We start from the raw sequence: 24,962 nt of genomic DNA, 5'->3' as shown, positions 1-24,962 counted from the left end.
ACCACCACTCACAACCACTAGCACTTTATATAGCCTCTGTAGAAATTATCCACACCCTTACTTATCTTAACTACGGAAGCGTAGAGCTGCCACCCAGGCAAAAGAAAAATACAAGTGTATCACGTTATAACGTGAAAGGTTTATTGTCCTAACAAGATACTTTTCCTGTTTGTACAATATACTATCATGTTTGTACAATATACTTTTCACGTTTGAACAACATAATATCACGTTATTACAATATGCATAAATATCACGTTCGTACAATATGAATATTATATTGTACGAACGTGATAATTATGTATATTGTAAAAAAAAGTATATTGTACAAACATGATAGTATATTGTACAAACAGGAAAAGTATCTTGTTAGGACAATAAACCTTTCAGGTTATAACGTGATACACTCGTATTTTTCTTTTGCCTGGGTGGCAGCTCTACGCTTCCGTACTTAACTGCACTACTGTATAGCTCTGTGTAAATAATCATTCTGTACATACGATAATTTTTAACCCTACAACTGTTTACAACTTGCATAGTTCCCATTTCTGTATAGCTGTATATCTCAGATTTCTGTAAAGTTATTTATTTCATATTCTGTATAGTTTTTCATATTTATATCCTGTTCATAGCCTGTACATAGCTTGTACTCACTACAGCCTGTACATACTTATAGTTATAGAATATTCACAACATACTTCATACCGTGAACATTATAACATACCATAATAGACCCATTTCTGTAATATACTTACATATCTATATTATTGCTAATATATATTGTAATATATCTATATCACTAAAGCACTTCTGGATGGATGCAAACTGCATTTCGTTGCCCTGTACCTGTGCATGTGCAATGACAATAAAGTTGAATTCTATTCTATTCTATTCAAAGTTTCTTGTTACGATAAGATGAGATGCGATAAGATGTGGTATTTCTTTAAAAGGAGTGAACTTGGTGTAAACAACATGAAAGAATAAAACCATCCTGTCTTATATCAGTGGTTCACGGTTATGGTTGAGGTGATGGTGTAAAGTGTGGCAGTATTTTCTAGGTGACTTTGTGCTCCTTAGTAGCAACTAAACCGCAGATTCTCATGATGGATGCTCAGCCAACAAATCTGAAGCAGCTGTATGATGCTGTCATGTTGATATGGATTGAAATCTCTGAGGAATGTTTCCGGCACTTCGTTGAATCTCTGTCATGAAGAATTAAAGCTGTTCTGATTAACCACCTGCTTTATCTTGTGAACCTGAGACAAGTCAGGACAAGTTCCCCAAACTTCATATAAAGTAGTTAAAGTTACACTAGATACTGTAATAAAATGCTCCTTGAACTCTGATCATTTATTTTCCTGATAAAACACAGAAACACAGAAATTCTCTCTCAGTGGCATGGAATTATTTCAGGATAATAATACTCTAGTCTAATTCTTAGTTATCATGTCATGTGTGAATTTTGCCTTTATTTGTGCAGCTTATCATTTCTCATTTTATATTGTGGTTATATAAAGTCAGTATGTGTCAGAGTTCAGTATTCAGGACTGGTAAGTCACGGTATAATTTCACAAGAGACACGCGAGCGATTAAAATCTTCACCACGTTAGCCTTAAAAGGTCTAAAATGTTAGTTTATTTGTTTACACTCACATCACATCCATGATTTCATTTCCTGTTAAACTTTGACTTTGTGTGACTCACAGATAAAGCGCCATAAAGACAAAGATTTCACAGCATGGTGTCTCCTCCCCCACACTTCCCCAAGAAAATACAAAACATACCAAAGGAATATAATTTATTGTGAACAATAAACTAAACAATGGTAAACTCAAACTTGTGGTTTTACCAATGTTTAATTTGTAATCGCATCAGTAAAATTTTACATCAGAGATGGAGAATGCATTTATCTTAGCAGCAGTGCAGGCATGAGGCATGAGAGTCATGTTTACAACAGTGTCACATTGTATCCTTTTAAGGCACAATCTGCTCTTTCTTGATAGCGTGACAATTATCAGGTTTGTGGTTCATCAGAGTTTCAGTTCACATGTTTAAAAAGTGCAGATGCTTGCTTTGCAGAGGTTAATGGTCTGAAGCTAAAACCACAAAGACACTGATGACGTATTTGTTAAACCCCTGCTCACCAAGTTTTATTCACATTTTAATCTCACAACCAGAGAAAAAAGTATCGCTTGTGTAACTGAGGAACTGAAATGATGCTTGGAAGGCAAATTCTATTTCATGTGGAATAAGAGAGTGAGGTCATAGAAGTTATTTCCCTTTCATAGTCCTATCAGGCCTCAGCTAATGCTACACTATATTGCCAAAAGTATTCACTTGCAAATCCGTTCGGTTCACTTCCAAGGTCACAGGTGTATAAAATCAAGCACCGAGGCATGCAGACTTCTACAACAATCTGTGGAAGAGTGGGTTGCTTTCAGGTGCTCAGTGAATTCCAGCATGGTGCCGTGATAGGATGTCACCTGTGCAACAAGACCTGGCATGAAATTTCCACACTACTAAATATTCCACAGTCAACTGTTAGTGGTATTATAACAAAGTGGAAGTGATTGGGAATGGCAGCAACTCAGCTAAGGAAATGGTAGACCACATAAAATCACAGTGCAGGGTCAGAGGATGCTGAGGTGCACAGGGGACAGAGGTCTGTTGCTACAGACCTCCAAAGCTCACGTGGCTTTCAGGTTAACTCAAGAACAGTGTGTAGAGAGCTTCAGGAATGGGTTTCCAAGGCCGAGGAGCTGCATCCAACCCTGACATCACTAAGCGCAATGCAAAATGTTGAGTGAAGTAGAGCATACCGCCACTGGACTCAAGAGCAGTGGAGATGTGTTCATGCTTCTGCATCTGGCAGTCTGATGGATGGGTTTGGCAGTTTCCACGAGTTCTGTTTGATCCCTTTGTTCCAGTGAAAGGAACTTAATGCCTCAGCATACCAACACATTTTGGACAATTTCATGCTTCCAACTTTGTGGCAACAGTTTGGGGATGGCCCCTCCCTGTTCCAGCATGACTGTAACCTGTGACCAAAGTAAGGTTCGTAAAGATGTGGAAAAGCTTGACTTCTCGTCCAACCTCACAAATGCACTGGTCAAAAATTCCCCTAAACACACTCCTAAACCTGTGGAAGTCCTTCTCAGTAGAGCTGAAGCTGTTATACTGACAAAGGGTGGGCTGAAATCATAATAACTATGGGTTAAGAATGCGATGTCACTCATGTTCATATGCATGTGAAGGCAGATGAGTGAATACTTTTGGCAGCGTATCATTGTATTTAAGGATCGGCTTGTAGGCCTCTCAAAATAATAATTATCATATTAAATCTGTTCAACAGTGATCCACTTAAAGCCTGCAGAACTGCCCTGCTTCTTTGGACTGCCTTTGCTTTAAAATGATTAATGGAGACTTTCAGTTCAGTTTAACCAATCCTCCCAGCTGGTTACTCCACCTGTAAGGAAAAACATGTACCTGTAGCTCACCTGCCCACTCCACCTTCCTGGAATCCTGTCTGCCTGCCAGCTGCCTCTCTGGATCACCTGCATGAGGACCAGACAAATAAGGTCTTATCTACTCATTCAATACTCGCTACACTTTTAGGATAAAATCTGTAAAGCTGCAGCTGAGTCCAGTCTTTGTTTCTGTGTGTGTCTATTTTTCTATGTTAGCCTCTGTTTTCTCCTTAGTTTTGCCTGTGTCCTCACCTTGTTACTTTCAGGTGTGTCTTGTTACCCTGCTGTGTCAACTACCCTGATTATCTTCGTGTGTTTCCTGTGTATCCCTCAGTCCCTGTCTTGAGTTTTTTTGTGTGTTTTCCTTGTCTAAGTGTATAAAACCCCTGTGATATACTCACACGAATTCACTTCTGGAGATGTTTTGGATTAAAGGAACCCTAATTCTCATTGCTGTGGACCCTCTCTTTCATCATATAAGTCACCTGTGCCTTCTGACCAAGGATAGGAAAATCCTGCTGTAATTTGCCAGTTTATTAAGCACACACGTCCAGTTCACTAAGTGTTTTGTTTTGTTCTCTCGTGGACCTTGCTCTTTTGACTGTGACATCAACCTGAATAAAGGTTCACATTGGTTTATCCACAGCACCTTTACTTCCTGAGGCAAATTAAGCTGACAACCTATAAGTGGACTTGTTTGGAAGTCCTGATGTTTACTCATTGCAATTACTCATACATAGTCATACATAGCAAAAAGCTTAGTTAAACTGAACTTTTCCACAATCAAACAGAATGTTAATAAGCACGATCGATGAGAAAGCCTATTGAGTTGTTTTAAAGTGTTTTAAAAGGCAGTTTTACTGTTTAGGATTTTCTTAAAAGTATGGAAAGTAAAAGTATTCTTAAAAACATGCTTTATGGTAGGCTTATGAGAAAGCAGCAGCATCTACTGTCCAGATAAGTTTTGTCATTCACTAAGACACCAGTGATTTACCCCCCCCCCCCCCCCCAAAAAAAAACCAGCTTAAAATAAATCACACAAAAATCTGTCCCTCAAAAAAAGAACCAAAAGAACCCCAAGGAGATCCCCCAAACTAAGGTACATGAAGACACCAGAGGAAGGCTCAATGACTGATTGTTATAGAGCATTATATCATATCACAGCTATTCCTGTGTATGTAAATTAATAATATTACTACTTTACAGGAATGCAGGTTGTTTTGTCCAAGTATGTGAGCCCTAAAGTACTCAATATGTAGACAAACACACACGAACACACTTTAGATTTAAAAGGAAAGAACTCCGTGATATTTGAAGTATGTCAAAGGCAGCCAGCTGCTGAGCTGTGTGACCAGTCCAAAAGGTCCCGACCAACTGGTTTACTGATTATAGGGGCTTTGTCCTTTATCTGAACCGTCATTTAGTGTTGTAAGTGAAATGTAAAATGTTTCTCTGTGAAGTACGAATGCTAAAACCCCCTTAAACAAAGCGCATCCAAAAAAAAACCCTTGTAAGCAGGTCTTGAGAGGTCCAGTATGAGAGGTCCAGACCCAAAGGACTAACCCATCATGCATCTGTGGTCTTTATTTACCCTTTTTACAACTCATTCCTTCAACTCTACTATTTAGAAAGTGGAATAAAACGAAACAGAGGAGAAAAACGAAGAAGAGCGCATGGATGGGATTTTGGTGAAAAGGAAGAGTCTGCTGTTTTCATTCAAAACCACTAGAGGGCGCCCTCCCCCCTTCGATGCAAGTGAAAGAGATCATTATAAGAGACAGCAGGAAACATGAACAGAAGCACATGTGAGTTTTAAGATGTTAAATATAAAAACACTGTAGTAATACCGTTCAGGATTATGGTATGAAATCCCTGTTACTCACACAAAAGCTCAGTCTATCATCTGGTCGGATGTTACACAGAAACTCATCACACAGAGGTCAGGCGATGGGATTTTGAAAGGAAATCTTTATTATAACAAACAAACAACTCTTTTATTTATGTGCAGCCAGTATGACCAGAGATGAAAAAAATAAAAAAAAATTTATTTGGTTATACTTTAGGGTTTATATCTTTTCCACATAATAATTTATAGCTCTGTCTTAATTATAATAACACATTTCCTTTATTATATTTAATAATAAAGGAGGAGTCAGAGCTTCTTGTAATTTTAAGGTGGGCTTGACTAATAGGCTTCCTGAAGTTATTTCAGGGGTTTTCAGCTATTTTCCCCCCCCACTCTGTCTCGGTCCATCCTTTGTATCTAAACCGAGAAGAAGAAAGAAGAAGAACACATGGAAGCTGACCATTTTCACTGGGTTGGTTTTTGTTTCTTAAAGCACTTCACATTGACCAATGAATAACGCAAGAATTACAAAGACATGTAACTCAAGGGATGAACCAGTGTTGCGTTTACAGGTAACAGCTTAGAAAATAATCAATTATAAATCGTATCTTTAGGCACTGTTACTAGCAGCCTGTCACAAAAACTCGTTTATTTACATTTCTTTAGTTTAATCCATTAAATTTTTTTTAACAATAACACAGTTTGACAACTATAAAATAGTTTTTTATAGGGTGGCTTGAGATTTTTGCGCAGTACTTAATATAATATAATATAATATAATATAATATAAATAAGTATAAATAGAGAACTGTGTTAAATATTTGTGATTTTCTAGTCGGTTGCACAAGCTCTTATTTTGAAAGTTCCAACAGGAAGATCCTAGCGTGACTTATCACAGTTTTCGGGCCCCTCCTTCAGTGGAGCATCCTCTGTACCCCTCACAGACAGACGGACGTAGACAGCTGGTCGTTCCCTGGCGCACCGGAGCCGTGGACAGCTCACGGGGACCAGCCACAGACTCAAGCCCGGGGATGGCGTCGCTCGGCGTGGGTCTCCATCCCGTCCGCAAGCGCGTTGCAGGCAGGAGTGCCGTGGTGGAGAGGAAAAACCTGCTGACCGTGTGCAGGTGGGGACTCCTCATGCTCTTCAGTGCTTTAACGACAGGGAGGACGAAACAGAGTCTGCAGCTGAATTCATGACGGCAGATCATTTCATTTCAGAGTCAGGTGCATGCATTTATTAAAGGTTGGCTTTTAAGGTTGCAGGATTACAGCCCTGCTCCATCCTTCAGTTAAACTATGAGCTAATGTGCATACAGAGCTGAGGGGAGGGAAAGTCACTGATTGTCTGCTGGGTGGGTTTAAAACCAGAGATGATCTCAGATCTGAGATGATGATGCTTATTTTGCACAGTAGGATAATTAAATTTTTCCTCATTCGCCCACCCACCCCAGCTTTACAACCCTTCCCTAAAGATTCATGCCACCACATTTCAGCTCACACCAGTGGAGAGTTAAAGCCAGAAATCTAGAAATACCCCCCCCCACATTTTTTTTTTACACAAACTTTAGTTTTCTTTGGATGTTTGTTACCCCCTATACACACAAATGAACCTTCCCATATATTTTATTTAGCAGCATTTTCAAAACAGTTAAAACTCCTACACATAAAACCGATTCCCTCAAAACATTTATAAGCAATTAGATGTTGAGGGGGGGGGATATCGATGCCGAGGTGTGCACACATGTCACCGGTCAGGTTCTCCTCCCGTCTCTTCCAGCTGCAGTGAAAAACACCCTGCTACATGTATTGATTTGTGGTGCTTTTTTGGTTTTGCTGGCAGATGTCAGTTACCGACTGATAGTCCCTGTGGTGTTTTTGAGGCAGAGGGAAGAGAAAATGTGGAGGTGTCTGTATTTTGGCACCAAGGGAGCGTAACGACTCCGAAAACAAACTGATAAAAATGCTATCAGCTCAGCCTTGTTTTGAGAGCTGGCGAACAAATCCAGTTATAAAATGACTAACAGTGTTTTGAAGCTTCAGGAGGCCTTCTGATATTGGTCACTTGAAAGGAAGGTAATTGGACACAGGTGCTCATACTTTCCCAGGTCTTCCTGCCTCCGCAACAGCCTTTATCTCACTGATTGGCACAAAGAGAGAGAAAACAGAGAAATCCTGAACAAAAGATGCCAATAATGGATTAATCGTGGGTTTTTAAGTAGAAACGATACAGGGATTTGGCTTTATAGTGACTGCTTTTTTGCAGAAAATGAGCAATTCGAATGTCAAATTGGGCTTGTTGTTGCTTTTTCCTTTTTTCTGACAAAACAATCGAATCATGAAAGGAAGATGGCAGACTAATGAACTGTACTCTTAAAATTATATAGATTTAGATAAATATATCTATATAAACCCTGTAAATGTAGTAATGTAAAAATGCCATGCATGTACATATAAATCAGTGAAATCTCTCTGTTTTAGATGCTCTGCTGTCTTCAACATGATAACAAATTACTCAGCAGTCTCTTTTTTTTTTCTCCCGCTGCAGTAGATGAGTAAACGGTGAGGGTCACAGCAAATAAAGGGAAGTAAACAGAGATCACCGACAGCCTGCTGGCTTCAGTGTTTGCCCTGAGACCGTAAAAGCCAGCTTTATATTTGTTTATGCTGTCACTCGAGTTTTACCTGTCACACTTACCAGTATAGTTAAAACACAGACTCATTGTTGTAAGTACTTACAGCAGAATCCATCCATCCATTTTCTCATGCTTATCCAAGTCAGGGTCATCGGTGGGTTAAGCATATGCCAGTTGTTATAGGGTGAGAGGGGGTCTTCACCCTAGACGGGTTGGCAGTCTGTCGCAGGGCTAACACATAGACACAGATAAACATTCCTACCTCACCATCCCTCCCTGAGTCTGCTTCTGCTGGAGGTTTCTTCCTGTTAAAAGGGAGTTTTTCCTTCCCACTCCTAAAAGGTTGATTCCATTGATCTGGGCGTAGCGTTTTCAGTGGGAGAAACGTTTCGTCACTCATCCAAGAGACTGAAGAACTCTTTCCCCAACCTTATAAACGGGATGGGGAAAGACCATTGATTAATGATCAGTGGTCTTTCGATCAGTGGTTGTTGATCAACGGTCATGACAATTTGCATATTAATGATCAACGAACTGACCTCCCAGCCCATTCCTTTGGTGATGCTGGTTTCAGTCATTGTGCAAATGTCCTGTTTATAAGGTTGGGGAAACCCGCATTCAGCTGAGACGGAAGAAGTCACTTGGATGAGTGACCAAACGTTTGTCCCACTAAAAAACGCTGCGTCCAGATGAACAGAATCAACCTTTTGGGATTTACTTACCTTGATGATTGAGCATGCATCAAGACTTTCCTTCCCACTGTTGCCAAGTGCTTACTCAAAAGGGGTCATTTGATTGTTGGGGTTACTCTCTATTTTTGGAGCGTCTCCACATTACATTATAAGCACTTTGAGGTGTCTGTTGTTGTGATTTGGTGAAATAAAGTTGAATTGAATGAATCTTTTCTGCATGTCTTTGGACTGGGAGATGAAGCCAGAGAGACGCATTGGGGAGAAAATGCAAACTCCCACCAGTCGGTGGGTTTAAAGTACTAGCACCTCAGAGCAAGAGTCCTGCTCTGAGGTGCTAGTACTAATCACTGTGCTGCCAGCTTAAAACAGAAATGGGGGGAAAAAATTAAAATGATCCCTGTTCCCAAATGATGTGTGTGGATGCACTGTGGGCTTGCCAGAGACTGTGCATGGTTGATATCTTTATAATTTTTTGCTTTAAACACATGTGCACAGAGTCATTGTAAAAGAGTGGCAAACAAGCAGGTTTGCGTTCTAGGGGCCTGGAAACGCTGTTAAAATGGTGAACAAACAAGATGCCGGTGTTTGCATACTGTTGCATACTGTAGAGAATCAGAATCAGAAAGCTCAGCAAAAAGAGATGAAGCTGTGCTTTCTAAGAAGTCATGTATCTGACCACGCGGTTTCCTGAATGAAGATGAACGCTTGATTTACAGTCATGTGAAATATTAAGTACACCGCTATGAATTAAGAGGGTAAGTAACAGCCAGGTGCTGATAATCAAATTTACTTGATTAGCTGATAATTAGGAAGTGTGAGGATCTCTGTGAAAGCAGATGTTCTGGCAGTTTGCTGGTCTGGAGCATTTAGTTGTGTTAGTGCAATAACTCAAAACTCAATCGTCCCAGGAGTCAATGTCCCAGTTAATTCTCTGACTCTACTGTAAGCTTGTTAACTTCACGACAATGCAATTAGAAAAAGATTGAGCAAGTATAGCTTGTTTAGAAAAGCCAGCAACCCACAAGACTTCTGGATAAAATGTCCTGTGGAGTGGATTTTTTTTTTTTCGCGTCATAACAACTGTGAGCACAGTGGTAAAGGGGTGATGGTTTGGGCTTGTTTTGCAGCCACAGTACCTGAGCTCCTTGCAGTCTTTGACATGACCACAAACTCCTCTCCATACCAAAGTATTCTCTAGTCAAATGTCAGGCCATCCGTCCAACAGTTTAAGTCAAAACTGGCTCCTGTGATCCTAATCACAGCAGCAAATCTGCAACAGAATGGCTGAAAAAGAAAAGAATCAAGGTGCTGAAATGACCCAAGTTCAGATTTCAACGTGACTGAAATGCTGTGGTGGGACCTTAAGAGAGCTGTGCATAAATGAAAACCTCAGTGAAGCAAAGCAACGTAGTAAGGAAGCCTGGGCCAAAAATCTTCTGTGAGACACGGACAACATCATTCAGAAAGTGATTATTAAGTTATTGCTGATAAAAGTTATTGCACAAAGTTAGCGAATCACGGAGTGTACTCAGATGTTCACGTTTAACAGCAGCGATTTGACTCGTCATCAAAGTCAGTCTCATGGCACCAGTTAAAATGTGCACTTTCTGATCATTACAGAAGAAGTGATAATTAATGAGCTGTCACATCATGAGAAACTTTTCTAAGTCACAAAGATTGGCAACAAAATACAGTCGACATGGGTTATTGTTGTGAGTCGCCTAGAAACAAGAGTCTCGCGACTTCATCTAGTTTAGCATCAATACCGTGTGACTGACTTCAGCGACACGTCAGTTAAAGTTTAAACACCTCTGTGTGTGTGTGTGTGTGTGTGTGTGTGTGTGTGATTTTCTGCTGTTGTCACGCTGACTGGAAGTCTACATTAAACGTTTTTTCAGGTGGCAGTTACACCTGACAGGATAAGCGCTGCACAGAGAGGAAATTGTGTCTGGCCTTTCGTGAGCTGGGCTGTTGATTTATTTTTTCCCCCCCCATGGTGTCTGTATGTATGTGATGTGTGATTAATTTAAGGCTTTTACTGCTGGAAATCCGTCAGTTTTTAACCCGCTTTCACACTTGGTGATCACCCTGCTGCTAAGCAACGGCAGGGAGAAAGAGAGGCAGGGTGCGATATGAAGTTAGATTACACACACACACCGGCCAGTTTCATAAAGCACACACACAGTGACACATCGCGTCTTTCTCTATTAACTTTCCTTCCTGCATAATCAGTTGCAATGAAATTAGGCAGAGTCGGTAGACTGTCATAGTGGGCTGCACATCATGGATGGTTTCATCAGAGGAGATTAATCAAAGGCCTCGTTACACGTACTGAGGCCATGTGTTTATTTTCTCTGCCTTGTAATTGTCAAATGTTAAGTGTGGCGGTTAATGTGTGGCGGTTAATTACGATTTGTTTGTTCTCGTGGGCTTTTGAGATACTGTGTTAACAAGTCCCGAGCTCTGGACTAGATCGTTGCAGACGCCTCGTCTGTCGGCGTTTATCCTCGTCTTGGAGGGCGTTCGGCTCGCGTCAGATGGCAACAAGAAAAGTGTTTTGCCACTGTGGCTGTTTGGATGTCGGTGTGGAAAAGTGGGAATTCATGTCTCACGTGTAAACCTCAGTGGTAAAAAGCAGAGACTGACACATCCTAACTTTAAGCACTTAGTTGTTTAAGCTTCCAAAAACAAGTGAGACATAAAGCAGCTATCGTTCTCCCCCATCTGGTAAGTGAACTTTACCTTCAAAGACTCTTCCTGGACTTTTCAATGCAAGCCTTTCCTCTATATTTACAGTCACGTAGCTCTCCTTCTGGAGCTGAGTCTGTTTATACAGGCAATATTGGTGCAGTGTCCCTTTAAAACACAGACCCAGTGATTGATTTTGATACCCGTGTATCTGCTTTTTATGTTCAGGTTTTCAGTGAAGACTCTGCTGGACCACTCCTGTTTCGAGACCATAGATGACTCATCTCCAGAGTTCGTTAACTTTGTTTCCATCCTGGAGCACATCCTCAGCCATCGACTCAAAGGTAACAGAGCGGCGCAGCTGTAAAAGCCTGCACACATTAGCACAATTAAATGTAATTTTGCCTTTATTTGATGAGCTGATGGGAGAGATATATGATGTGCAGCGGAGGATACCTCAACCTCTTGTGTGCGTCAATCTGCAAATATAGATTCAGGTTTGTTTAGATGTGAGCAACTCAGTTTTAATTTACCAGGTGAGTATCAAATATCAACAGTATTTGGGCTGCTTTTTGTTAGTGGTGCCATCTCCAAGCCGTGCATCATATCAGGATGTCACATGAGACCTACTGTGATGCCCTAACAAAAAAGACAGGAGGCCAAGCTGGAGGATTAGAGATGAAGATATCAGAGAGTTCAGGTGGAGAGAGTGAGAGAGGCCAGGCTGAGATGGTTTGGACTTGTGCAGTGGGGGGATAGTGGGTACAAAGTTGAAGATGGAGCTGCCAGGCAGGAGGAAAAGAGGAGAACCTCAGAAGATTCATGGAAAACGGAAATACGTCACTGGTTTGTAAATAGAAAGAAGAAAAGTGTGTGGCGAGATGCTCCGTAAGTTTGTCTATGAGTGTGCATATTCACTAATATGTGTCCTATATGTCTGTGTGCGCTGTGAGGCTGTTGTGGATGTGCTGCCGTAGAGCGCGTGTGTGTGCGTGATTGTGCTTTGTGAATGAGTGAAATAGAGTGTTGTTTATGACTATGCAGGGAAATAGGTGATCGATGCAGTGAAAGAAAGGAGAAGGAAGAACACCAAGGAAAAGGGTGGGTGGGAGGGATGAAAAAGAAAGAAAGAGAAGAAAAAAGAAAACATTTTAATTAACGCATTAACGGAGAATTATGGCGTTTTATCTGCTGTGACATCACATTGAATTAGCAAATTGATATTAATAACTGAAACAGATTAGTTATGCAAGAGAGGGAGAAAGGAAAAGAAAATGCAGCAGGCTGTTATCTGGAGTGAAGTTAATACAGCCACAGAGTGGTGCCGGGATCTGTCCGTCCACATGGAGCCGGTCCCTGGCAGTGACAGCATGGGAGGCCTTCTGAATGAAGCCGCCTCGGACTTCAGCATACCAACAAACCTAGGTCGTTTACGCTGAAGTCCTTTCAGCTCCCTGCTGTGACTCTTCACCTGCTCTCTCTGCTTGAAATGGCAGAATTTGGCCACAATAGGGCGTGGTCTCCCGGCCCCGACCTCTTAGCCCTGATATGATGGACACTTTCGAAGGTGATGTTCTTCACAGTGTCCTCCAGCAGATTCAGGTGGGTTTTAATGAAGCTTTTCACCGTTGCTTCCGCGTCCTCTCCAGCAGATTCTGGGATACTAGAAAACACAAGGTTATCTCTCATGCTACGGGCTTGTAGATCAATAAGTCTCTTTTATTTTTTTTATTTTCTATGTTAAGCTGGGCCACATTTTCGGTAAGAGACTTGACCGAGTCCCATAGCGTGCCATTTTCAGCAGCGAGCATTTCTGCCTGCTGCTGGGTGAACTCAGGGATAATCTCAGGGATTTAAATTCACGGTGTCAAATCTCCACCAGGGACAGCCTCGCATCGAAGCTGGACAACCGCTTATCGATTGACTCCAGCATGTCGGTAAAGTCTTTGCTGGCAGGTGACGTTGTGTCTACTGGGCGACTTCTTTTCGATGATGGGGTCTCATCTTTGGCCGGGGAAGATGCGCTCTGGGCCTTCTTCATTACTATACCCTTTTGACTGTGGTGGTCATTCAGTATGAATGCACATGCATGCTCATACAAATGCTTGTTTCTTTCTTTTTCTTTTCTTTTTTCCCTCTCAGGTCAGATGTCTTGGTTCGGCTACGAGACTCCTCGGAGTTTCTGGGATTACATAAAAGCTGCCTGCAGTAAAGTACCTCATAACTGCCTCCGAAGCATTGAGAGCATGGAAAATGTGCGATCATCTAGAGCGAAGGTAATTATAAAACTGACTATTGATCTGATTTGATTATTCTGAAGTTCTATTTTTCAGAAAATGATCATTTTTATTGAACAACATATTTGATTTAGGAAAACTGCAGGATAGAAGGCAAAGTCAAAGTATCCAGACCTGCAGCACACAGTGCAGAATCAGTGCGTCATCATTTGCTCTGCTTTCCATTGTCCTCTTGGGAAAAGAACAAAGGGCAAACTTGTGATGGAGAGCAAACAGCCGCATGGTTAACGGCCACGTATTTTACAGGCACATTTAGACGTGTAGCTGGTTTTTTAATTCAAATATCAGAAGCTTCCACTAACAGCTGCATGTCACCTGTTTGTCTCTGCAGGGCAGGGCGTGGATCAGAGTCGTCCTGATGGAGAAAAGACTTTCAGAGTACATCACATTTGCACTGAGGGACTTCAGAGCCAGCAGGTCTAAACAAACAGTTATAATTGTGTTAATGAAAGCTATAACCTACGCCCTCAGTCTTTGCTCACTACTCCACGTTCGTGTACACAGTGAGTCTTACTGATGTGTGTTGGCCGCAGGAGGTTTTATGAGGACGGAGCGATCATGCTGGGAGAGGAAGCTGGGCTGTTAGCCGACACGCTCATCGGACTCAACACCATCGACTTCAGGTACTCGTCCAGATGTTCTGAAAAAGAAACATGTTGCCAGAAAACTCAAAACTACTAAAATAATCAGCACAGTGGATTTGTTGCAGTTTGACACATATCCTGAAGGGTTTTTATTAGTTTATTTACTTTTGCATTTTGAAAAATAGGATCATCCTAAATTATATCTATAAATGTATGAAACATTTTACCAGTGAGTGTGGGAATGTTAAAGTATTGGAAATGTTGGTGGCCACCTGCAGCTACAGCTGTGGTCAGATCGAAGGCTTCGTGTTTCTGTTTTCTATTAGAAAACACATTTTCATATATTTAACGAGTCATCCGACCAAAGGACCAGTGAAGTTACGCCATGGTCACGTCTTTGTTGTCCGTCTGTCCACAGTTCACATAAATCGCTATTCCTCCTACGGTATTCGTCTTAATTTAATCAAACTCATACACAGTGATCACCTAAAGAACGGGTCTCAAACTCCAGTCCTCGAGGGCCGATGTCCTGAAACTTTTCCATGTGTCCCTGCTGCAACACACCTGAATAAAATTAGTAGGTCATTAGCAAGACTTTATGGAAGTTCATTTTTCCAAACATTTACATTTACTTAAATTTGCTTGAGTACGGTTGGGGGTTGCTACCTCAGCATGCGGTCAAGTTCTATTGAATGGGGACACATTTAAAAGTTTCAGGACACCGGCCCTCGAGGACTGGAGTTTGACACCCCTGACCTAAAGGGTCTTCAGCCAGACTGTGCTCGAGGGCTAGTTGGATTTGCCACGCATGTTGCGTACCACTTGCATCCTGTTAGGTGGTAAAGATCATCATCTTATTGGTCACTTTCATGGATGAGTGGCCCTGTTATGTTAAGATCAGTAACCTGGTTAATGCTGTATACATATACATATTTTCCTGCTTTTTGTGGCCATTGTTACTGCTGACCATGTAGTCATAATATTTCCGAGCACTTTCATTTGGTTCTGAACTAGATTCATTTGTCCTGTATATGAGTGTTTGCTGACCTGCCGTTTGTGATGGAGTATAAGACAACAGACCAACAACATCACTGGCGTTCTGAGCTACTGTCCTACATACAAGAGGGATCAAGCAGAAGTACAGTTCTGTGCAAAAGTTTTGCTGTCACTCATGAATAGACCTTCTGAAAGCCTGAAAAACTACTGCTCAAGACGACTTTAAAAATAACAAGAAAGTCAGTTTTGTTTTGAAGCAAAAAATATAAAGAAATAAGGGTGGCTCAAGAGTTTTGCACAGTACCGTAACTGAAAGAGTTTCATTATTTACTCTCAAAACCTTAGAGTAAATAATACTGCGGTGACATGATACCGCATGCTGTGAATGTTTTTGTGTTTGCAGTGCTTCTTCTGAAAAATTATTTATGTTTTTCTTTTAAAATTATAACAAAATTAAACCATTATATGGAAAATTAGTTACATAAGCCAAACGTTTTAAATTCGGCTTCATTATTTCTGATAAAATTAGAGCTGCTTTGGAGAATAAACTGTTATCTGCTCCTGATGAAGGGCCTGCTGATTGAAGAGTGCAGTTCAGGTGACAGATGCAAAGAAGTTGAGCTGTGAAACACTTCATCCTCAGGAAGCTGAGAGACGTCAGAAGAAGGAGAGGATGAGGGTGGACACTGAAGCTCTGACTAACATGCCATCTAAATGAATGTGCTGCATTTCAAACGGTCACAGACAGACCCAGCTTTAATGTTTCATCTTGTTCTGTCTCAAGCTTCTGTCTGAAAGGTGAGGGTCTGGATGGCAGCTGCCCTGCTGTGATTGACTACACGCCTTACTTGAAGTTCACTCAGAGGTATGAGATCAAATAATTCACATCACACGGTCCGTCTCTGGTGTAGTGTGTATTTTATTAGTGTCTGAGCACTGATGGTGTTGAGCTCAAAAGGCTCGAAACTTCGTGAAACGTGGCACGCGTATCCTTTGTGGTAAAAAAAGATATTTGTTGAAAGTGTTTAAGTGGCGCTTCACCTCCCCATGCAAAAGCCATAAAATGCAAAGTAGCCCCGGTGCTGCATTTCACCTGTATTTATGAAACTTTGTATCCTGTATTGTCCTAAGATGTACAAACATTTTTACCATAAGCAGACAGGAAGTTGTGATTTATGCACAATTCTTGCAGTTTCTTAGTGTCACACTTGAATAAACCCTTCCTAGAGATTGAATTAGATCAGTGGTGTCGAACATAAGGCCCAAGAGTCTTTGTCTAGTGGCTTTACCTTTGGATGTATAGCTCCAAAAAGCTTCTGCTGCCTTGAAGTCATGCCATTGTCAATCATTTTAGTTTCAAGATTCAGTTTTGGTGCCTTTTTTGCCAGTTGTACTTTAACAACTGTCAGAGATTTAATCTGATCAACTGGTCAATTTAATCTAATGATCTTGAGTTGTGCTGAAATGTGAAGGTTTTTAGTTTAGATTGAAGTCACGCTTGCTGAGAGTTTAGGCCTGGAGACATCTGTGTGCTAGTACTGAGTCACCCTCACCGCTCCACCGAGTGGTAACAGCATCGTGTAAAAAAACCTCTGGTATACATGATATTTTCATTGTGGATTCAACACAGTATACAGCAGTGTTCTCATAATTAGTGTTTTCCAACACCCTCTAGTGGGCACAGGAAGTGATGGATTCGTGCTCCTGGGAATATCACAACCATAGCACGTCTCAACAAGCAGGAGGTGTGAAGGCTTGAAGCTTTTTAGTGGAGAAACCCTAAACAGTGCAGCGGCAGTAATGTACCACATTTTCCTGTATTGTATCATGAAGTCCTGAACAGTTTAAATGCACAGACGGTTTGTGTGCAGGGTGAATAATGAGGGAAGTGGTCTTACCACAATTTACTCACCAGTATCAACAAATCTTGCTAAACTCACTTGTCATTAGGCTTTAGATTAGAGCAGGGCGATATGGCCAAAAATATTTATCACGATATATATTTGAAAATTTGCGATAACGATATAACTGACGATATAATTGATGCGAGACAAAATACAACTCCACAACATTACTAGTGCAAAAAGACAACCATTTATTTTCACTTAAACAAGAAGCTGGTTTTTATGTACATTAAAGCTTTATAAAAATTTAACAGTGCAAACAAATTCCTTGCTGAAAGTTTAACCAAAAGGCATTTCCAGTAGAAATGGGCTGACATATCCTGAGCATAACCATGTATAATATCCACTGAAGTTAAAAAGAGGTGCTTTGCAACATTAAACTGCAGTGTGCAGTATGCATTTTTTGGACCATAAGGTGCACGGGATTATCAGGCACATTAAGCGAAACAAAGCAGTCAGATAAATCAAACTTTATTAAACTCATTCTTCTTGCTTCCTCCACTTCTGTACCATTGATTCATTAATGTTGAATTCTCTGGCAGCTGCTCTGTTCCCATGTTGTTGCAGTATATTAATGACTAACCTCGTATTGTGGATGGATTATCTCAGTTGTTATCCTGACTGAAGTTTGGTCCGTTTACAGCATCCTGCCATGCGATTGCATTTGTCTCTAACCATGAGGAACCTTCACGTTAACTTTTATAAGTGGAAAAGTGTTAGTGTTCGTCCTCCAGCTTCACTGTTTATGTTATGCTAACATAGCTGTGTCGCTAGCGATCACGTAGCACATCATTATATACCAGCTAGCCCAACTTCAGTAACCCTACAAACATCACTGCTATTTAGTTTCCTGTCTTCATTTATGTTGGAAGTGATAGCAGAGCTGTACGTTTGATTTTTTTCAGAAATCTCTCAGTCAGAACATGCTATATCATGCTTGGGTAACTAGCGAAACTAGCGAGCTAACTTCCGCTAGCTTCCTGCTAACTTCTAACTCCGTTAAATGTAATACATTTTGTTTTCATGGATGCCTGGAAGTTAAACTTCATAGTTACACCTGGTAAAGCAGCAATGCTGATCGTTTTATTAAAGATGAAAGAATTTAGACAGTTTTTAACTCTCAGTGATGCTGCAGTGTTCATTTGACCTGAGGAATACGGAGTTTAGGACCCAGATTACTCCCAGATTTAAGAGCATCTTAGTCCGACAAATACGACAATAACAACGGCCGCTTGCATGTTCTGCAAAAAATGTGCTTTGTCGTGTATCTGATGGACAAACACCAAACCAGTTCCACATCACTGAAGTTGCACCATTTTTACAAACCAATTCTGGTTCATCTGTTTCACTCAACAATCGGCCATGTGCGTATGAAAACAAAGGCACTGCGCATGCGCGGTTTACTCATATTCTATCGCGATATTTCATTTTCCTATCGTTGCCTAACATTATACCGGTATTACCGTGAACGGTATGATATGGCCCAGCCCTACTTTAGATTGTATTGCTTTTGCAGGAATTTATAACATATTACATTCCTGACAGTCACGTGACCTGTTACTACCTGAAAATAAAAGTTAGTGTGAATATGACAGTAAATGATGAAATTATGCAAAGCAGGTGTGGTACATTTCAATAAATTGCAGCATGCATTTCCCATTTTTATAGCAAAATCTGAAGAAATGAGAGGTGTCTCAAGACTTTTGCACGGTACTGTATGCGAGCTGTGTACTAATCGGGTACGCACTTTTGTCCTGTGCAGCGCAGACAGCATCAGCAGTGACGAGGAGGAGATGAGGACTCTGGGGAGCAGCGGCAGTGAGAGCAGCACACCTGACAAAACAGCCACGGCTGCCTCCATCTTTACTGAGCAGAGCAACCTGGTCAGCAAGTGCAAACGCTTCGAGCAGAAGTATCGCATGGCACTGGAACAAAAGGTAGCATCAGTGGGAGTTTCATATTAGTGTTAATTTACGATGACGGCGCAGGAAGGCAGTAAATGCCAGTGTGACATTTGTTTTTGTTTTCTCACACAAACAAATATTCAGCTTTGTTATATCTTCATTGTGGCTCCTTGCTGTGGTTGTTCCTGATTCAGGGTTCTTGTTTGTAGTGAAAAGCAGGCCATTCAGATGCATGTGCTGAAGTTAATAAACCTGATGTGTATTTGTTTGCCTCAGGGCTACCTGGAAGAACTTGTCCGTCTACGAGAAGCCCAGCTGTCGGAGGCTGTGTCCCAAAGCAAAGCCCTTCAGCAGAGCCTGGCAGACACGCACCTCTCCCACACACTGGAGAAAGAACAGCTTGAGTATATCATATTGGAACTACAGGACCAATTGTGAGTCCATTCTGGTGTGTGTTTTTTGTCGGTGTTGGGTGGAAAGGTTTACAGTTGCTCCAACTGTGAGTTTGACATTCAAGACACAGCAAGTAGCCTGAAGGTTGCAGGTGGTTTGTTTGTTGCTGAATCTATTGCAGTCAGCGCTGCTTCAGTCAAACGGCATCAGCTTTCCATTAATATTTTGAGACAGTGATTCCCAACCGAGTGCCACGTGGGGGCACTCTGGCAGTAGCCTGTGGGTATGTGGAAAGATTAGCTGAACTAATGAGAAAAAACAGAAATGACAGTTTAATTACAAAATTGCGTGGAGCTCAATCGGCCTGAGCAGAGAAGCGTCATGGTCTTTGGGTCTTTCACTCCAGCCTACATTCTCTCGCCACATGATGCCGGGAAATGTCGTGCACCAGGAGGAACCCAAGACCCCCTGCATCAGCGAAGGGTCTGAAAATGGGTTCAAGGATTTCCTCAAGATACCTTATGGTATTTAGGGTGTTGTTGCCTAGCCTGTAGAGGTCTGTTCATCCACCCATGGATATGTCTCTCCACACCATAACTGACCCACCACCAAACTGGTCAATGCTGAAATATGTTACAGGCACCATAATGTTCTCCACGGCTTCTCCAGAACCTTTCATGTCTGTCACTGGTGCTCAGGGGCAACCTGCTCTTATCTGTGACAGCAAATTGGGCTCTAAATGCTGGGCAGTGAACATGGGGCCTTCTAGAGGACATTGTGGACACCCATGAAGTCTGTTTCTGTTTGTTTGGTCAGAGACATTCACATCAGTGTCCTGCTGGAAACTATTGTGTAGCTGTTCCCAGTGCTCCTTCTCTAGTTTTAAAAAATCCTGATTCTTCTTCTGCTGTCCTCCATTTGCCTATTTTCATGTAATTTTTTAAGGATACACTACACAGTACTGTATCTGGAAGAAAAAACACCCATAAAGATTAGTCTCTAACATTCTTCTTTCATTGTCAAAGAAACTGGTTTTAGTAGAGACAGTGTGCCGGTACTGTGGCCCAGGCCAGAATATGTCAAAACGTTTCCTGTGGGATTGCAGATGCCCCCAGAAAATGACTTTTCCACTCGCACCACATCCTGGCAACTGATTGATGAGCTTCATTTCCTTTACTATTGTTTGTTTATGTTCCTCTTGAAATGAAAGGATAGCAGTGCCGTATTATTACATATAAGCAGGCTGACATGTTAGGCTGATGTGGTGAAGATTGAAAATTGTACAGTTTCCTGCAAGATTAATTTACAGTTCTTTTTAGTGTTGGTGTTAAAGGTATCACAAGATTGATTTAAAAAGTATTTCAATTATTTAGACTTTAATTTTTTTTTTAAAGATGATTGTGACATTAGAATAAATATTACTTACTTTGTCTCGTGTTTTCAGGACAGTGCTTAAAAACAACGACTTGCGATCTAGACAAGAGTTAACAGCTCATCTGACCAATCAGTGGCCATCTCCCGATGCCATGGATGCCAATGCTGTTGCCTTGGATACACTGCTGTACAGGAAGACTACAGGACAGTGGGAGGAGTATGTACAAAGTCCTTGTAAAAGAAAATCTTCAGCCTACAAGCATTTATTTGGACAGTTATTTTGAAGTGTTTTCTACATTTGCTTTTATTTTCATGGTTACCAAGATATACTGCAAAGCAGGGTGTCAAACATAAGGCCCAGGGGCCAGAATTTGCCCGGCAAAGGCTCCTCCAAGGCTCACTGGATGGCTTTGGAAAACGTGAAGGAGGACATATATTTTTTAGTTTTCTTACAGCTTTTACCTACAAGAAAAACCTCCCCTATTGCCATTCATACATAACCAAAGTAATTAAGTAAAAGAAAAATAACTAAATGACAGAAAAGGTCCTCTTCTTGTACTATCAATTATAAAAAATTCTGCTTTTTTTAATTTAATTTTTACAATGGGTCCACTTAAAAAAAAAAAGCTACTAGAAACTTTTCTGTAACTTAACTTAAATGTTTATCTATTAATATTGACAGGTTTCTTTCATTTACTACAGCAGAATTTCTTTATCATGTAGAAAACAGAAGAAGAAGTTGAAATTGCACTTTTTTAATATTCATTTGGATTACATGTATATTTCATAGTGCTGTCAGCACGCTAAACGCGTTAACGTAGTCATCATGATTAACGCGATTAAAACTTTTAACTCTGTCAACCCGTCTGGAGTGCAGAATGGACAAACTGCCCGAAATGCGTTGACAGCGACATTCCAGGGATTTTGAGACAGTCTGCGCTCCAGATGAGTTAATTGTTAATCGTGTTAGTCATGATGCCTGCGTTTAGCTGCATTAACGCATTAATGCCAAGTCAACCCCACACGGACTAATCTACGTTAACTCGTTAATGGGGATTTGCCAATTTTGCGCTGACAGCTGTAATATTTAAACATCTTTACAGATATTCAAGTTTTGCTGGTTTTGTCAACTTAAGATCAAAGTGGGATATATATGGCCCACGATCTCTGCAAGGCCAATAGTACAATACCCTGTGATATGCAGACCAAAACAGTAAATATTTATTATTTAAACTTTTGGGTTCAGATGAAAAAAAAGTTTGAACAGCCAGCAGGTGGAGCCTCTGTCCTCACGAAGGAACTAGTTAATTATATCTGCTCTCATTTACATCATTCGTGTCGAGGAACTTTAAAAATAAGCAAGAAGGCAAGGCAAGTTTATTTGTATAGCACAATTAAACAACAAGGTGATTCAAAGTGCTTTACAGAGACATTAAAGAGCAAAAACAAATAAAAAGCATGATTTAAAATTGATTAAAAAACAAACAAACAAATCACAAAAAAACAAAACAAAAAACAGTAGGTAAAATCAGAACAGTAGATAAAATCAGTAGTTAAAATGTAAGTTTTGAAATTTAAGCTTAAAAGTGTGGATTTGGTGTTTTATTCAAATGCAGCTGAGAATAGGTGAGTCTTCAACCTGGATTTAAATAAACTGAGTGTTTCAGCTGATCTGAGGCTTTCTGGGACTTTGTTCCAGATATATGGAGCATAAAAGCTGAATGCAGCTTCTCCGTGTCTGGTTCTGACTCTGGGAACTGATAAAAAACAGGATCCAGATGACCTGAGGGATCTGGAAGGTTCATACTGGGTCAGGAGGTCACTGATGTATTTTGGTCCTAAACCATTCAGAGCTTTATAGACCAGCATCAGAACTTTAAAGTCTATCCTCTGACGGACAGGCAGCCAGTGTAAAGGCCTCAGAGCTGGACTGATGTGGTCCACTTTTTTGGTCTTAGTGAGGACTCGAGCAGCAGAGTTCTGAATGAGCTGTAGTTGTCTGACTGATTTTTTAGGTAGACCTGTAAAGATGCTGTTACAGTAATCAAGCCTACTAAAGATGAATGCATGGACTAGTTTTTCCAGGTCCTGTTGAGACATCAGATCTTTTATTCTTGAAATATTCTTGAGGTGATAGTAAGCTGACTTTGTTATTGTCTTAATGTGTTTTTCTAAGTTTAGGTCTGCATCCATCACTACACCCAAATTTCTCGCCTGGTTTGTGGTTTTTAGGTGTATAGATTGAAGTTATCTGAAGTGAAGTGAAACAGAAACAAAGTGTTTCAAGGCTTGATGTGCTGAGTGTTCATGGATGCTCTTCTGCATACCTTGATTCTAACAAGTGGTTATTTGAGCTACGGTTGCCTTCCTATCAGCTTCAAGGAGTCTGGCCGTTCTCCTCTTTCAACAGGTCATCTTGACCATGGGTAAATTTGCTGAGATGCTTACTTGTGATTGGCTACTTGGGTATTTGTATCAGAATACTTTCCCTAGGGAAATTATTATTATTGTTATTATTATTAATGAACAGGGGAACAGCTGTTCCTAATAAAGTGTCAGTGACTGTATATAGAACATTGTCTTTACACAATTTGAGTCCGTTGTTACGTTTTAAGTTTGTACACAAACTTTTGTCTTGCCCTAAATTACCAACACAGTGTATTTAAATGGCTTTTGTCTCATGAAGTACTCGAAGTACTGCCATCAAAAACTCATTCAACTGATGAATTTTTTTGGTCCTATCAGCACCAATTATACTGTGTGGCCTTTATTGATCTTTGTCCATTCATTGCAGGAAGAGTTTCCAGAGTCTGGAGCAGCTCTCTGCAGACATGAGCATTTCCCAGAATTCTCTCGAACCGTCCCACATGCTGAGTCTGGAGGCCAGGTCAGCCAGCTCAAAGTGGACTCACCAAGGTACGTCTGCACCTGGTAGCAAGCACTGCTGTCTGCGAAGCTTTCCATCGCTGGTGTGAACATTTACTGTACGTCTTGTCATCCAGGCAAAGAAGAAACTCCTTCTCTAAGAGGTCTGTGTGGCTCCCTGACCTCAGTCACCAGCTACAAGTCTCTGGCCAGCCTGAGGTCGAATGAATGTTTGGCCAGTCCTACAACAGAGGTCAGCAGCCCAAGTTTCACTCCTTCATAGGGAATGAAGAGTTAAAAACGCCTTTTGGCCAGGGCCAGATAATCCAGGAACCTTCTCCGTTTTGGAAATTGTTTGTAGAGGTTTATGTTATGTATGTGGAACTTGAGGATCTGGTGTAGCATGATCTTAAGCAGCTCCATCAGTCTGAATGACGTCTTAATAATGTTCCACACCGATGAAATGGCAGAGGATCTTCAAATGGAACTTCATCAGTATATGTTCAGTGTTTAGTTTTGTTTGTTTTTATCTGTGGAGCATTGTTGATTTCTATTTTAGGAAGTATTAGTCTGAATTATGTCACTTTACAGCCCAGAGGGGGCAGTGAAAAGGCTGCGCCTCTCTTAGGCTCTAGAGATTATACCATACTGAAAATGCTGACTGTAGGTCAGAGGTCTGAGAGGGAAAAATGAAAGACTACAAACCAGAGTGTCACTGAATTATTTTCTGTTGATAAAGGGATGTATTCATATTTTTGGTTCTGTTGGTGGTGCCATAAATCACCCTTTTCTTCTATTTGTGATGGTTAATGTGCCTGTTTTGTCTCAGTACGTCATCAGTGTTTGGGATGAGGCAGTCTTTGTTGTTTGGTGTTTTTCTTCAGTTTTTCATCAGCCTTATGTTGCCACTGTTGTGTATCACGTGGTTTTGTTCTCAGGTAAGGATCACTGAGTAATAACCACCCCAAATTTCTGGGTTTTATTTTAAAGTTGAGCTTTATTCCCTTTAATTATTAAAATGCAGTATTTCACTGTAATGGCTGGTTACCGTGGATAGATCATTGTTTAAAGTCTGTGTTGCGATTCGGTATGAATACAATTTGTATTGTTGGTAACTAAGCCGTGTACCTCGACACTAAACTCATTACTTTTTGCCTTCACCTCGTTCCAGCGGTCGTTTGCACAGACATACAGCAGATGTTTTACTGGATTTACCTTGTTATTCTTTATTTGAATAAACTACACTGAAACACCGACAACTTGATGGTGACATTTGAGTTTCTTGTCAACAGCAACAGGTGTGAGGAAAAGGTAATCG

General features: G+C 40.8%; 1 protein-coding gene across 1 annotated transcript; it reads left to right on the top strand.

Moving 5' to 3' along the window:
- Positions 1 to 6,164: 6,164 nt before the first annotated feature.
- Positions 6,165 to 24,903, top strand: rundc3b (RUN domain containing 3b). The gene is made up of 11 exons (XM_005732158.1): positions 6,165 to 6,438; positions 11,556 to 11,671; positions 13,470 to 13,603; positions 13,956 to 14,041; positions 14,158 to 14,247; positions 15,989 to 16,069; positions 18,871 to 19,045; positions 19,289 to 19,446; positions 20,850 to 20,996; positions 23,574 to 23,695; positions 23,782 to 24,903. Exons 1-11 carry the CDS (start codon positions 6,344 to 6,346, stop codon positions 23,925 to 23,927), a joined length of 1,350 nt encoding a protein of 449 aa, XP_005732215.1. The 5' UTR covers positions 6,165 to 6,343; the 3' UTR covers positions 23,928 to 24,903.
- The last annotated feature ends 59 nt before the right edge of the window (positions 24,904 to 24,962 follow it).

The sequence above is a fragment of the Pundamilia nyererei genome, unplaced genomic scaffold, assembly GCF_000239375.1.
Source record: "Pundamilia nyererei isolate P.nyererei 1_Seehausen unplaced genomic scaffold, PunNye1.0 scaffold00045, whole genome shotgun sequence".
Taxonomy (NCBI): domain Eukaryota; kingdom Metazoa; phylum Chordata; class Actinopteri; order Cichliformes; family Cichlidae; genus Pundamilia; species Pundamilia nyererei.
Note: the sequence above shows the minus strand (reverse complement) of the source record. Positions and strands in the feature narration are given on the sequence as shown.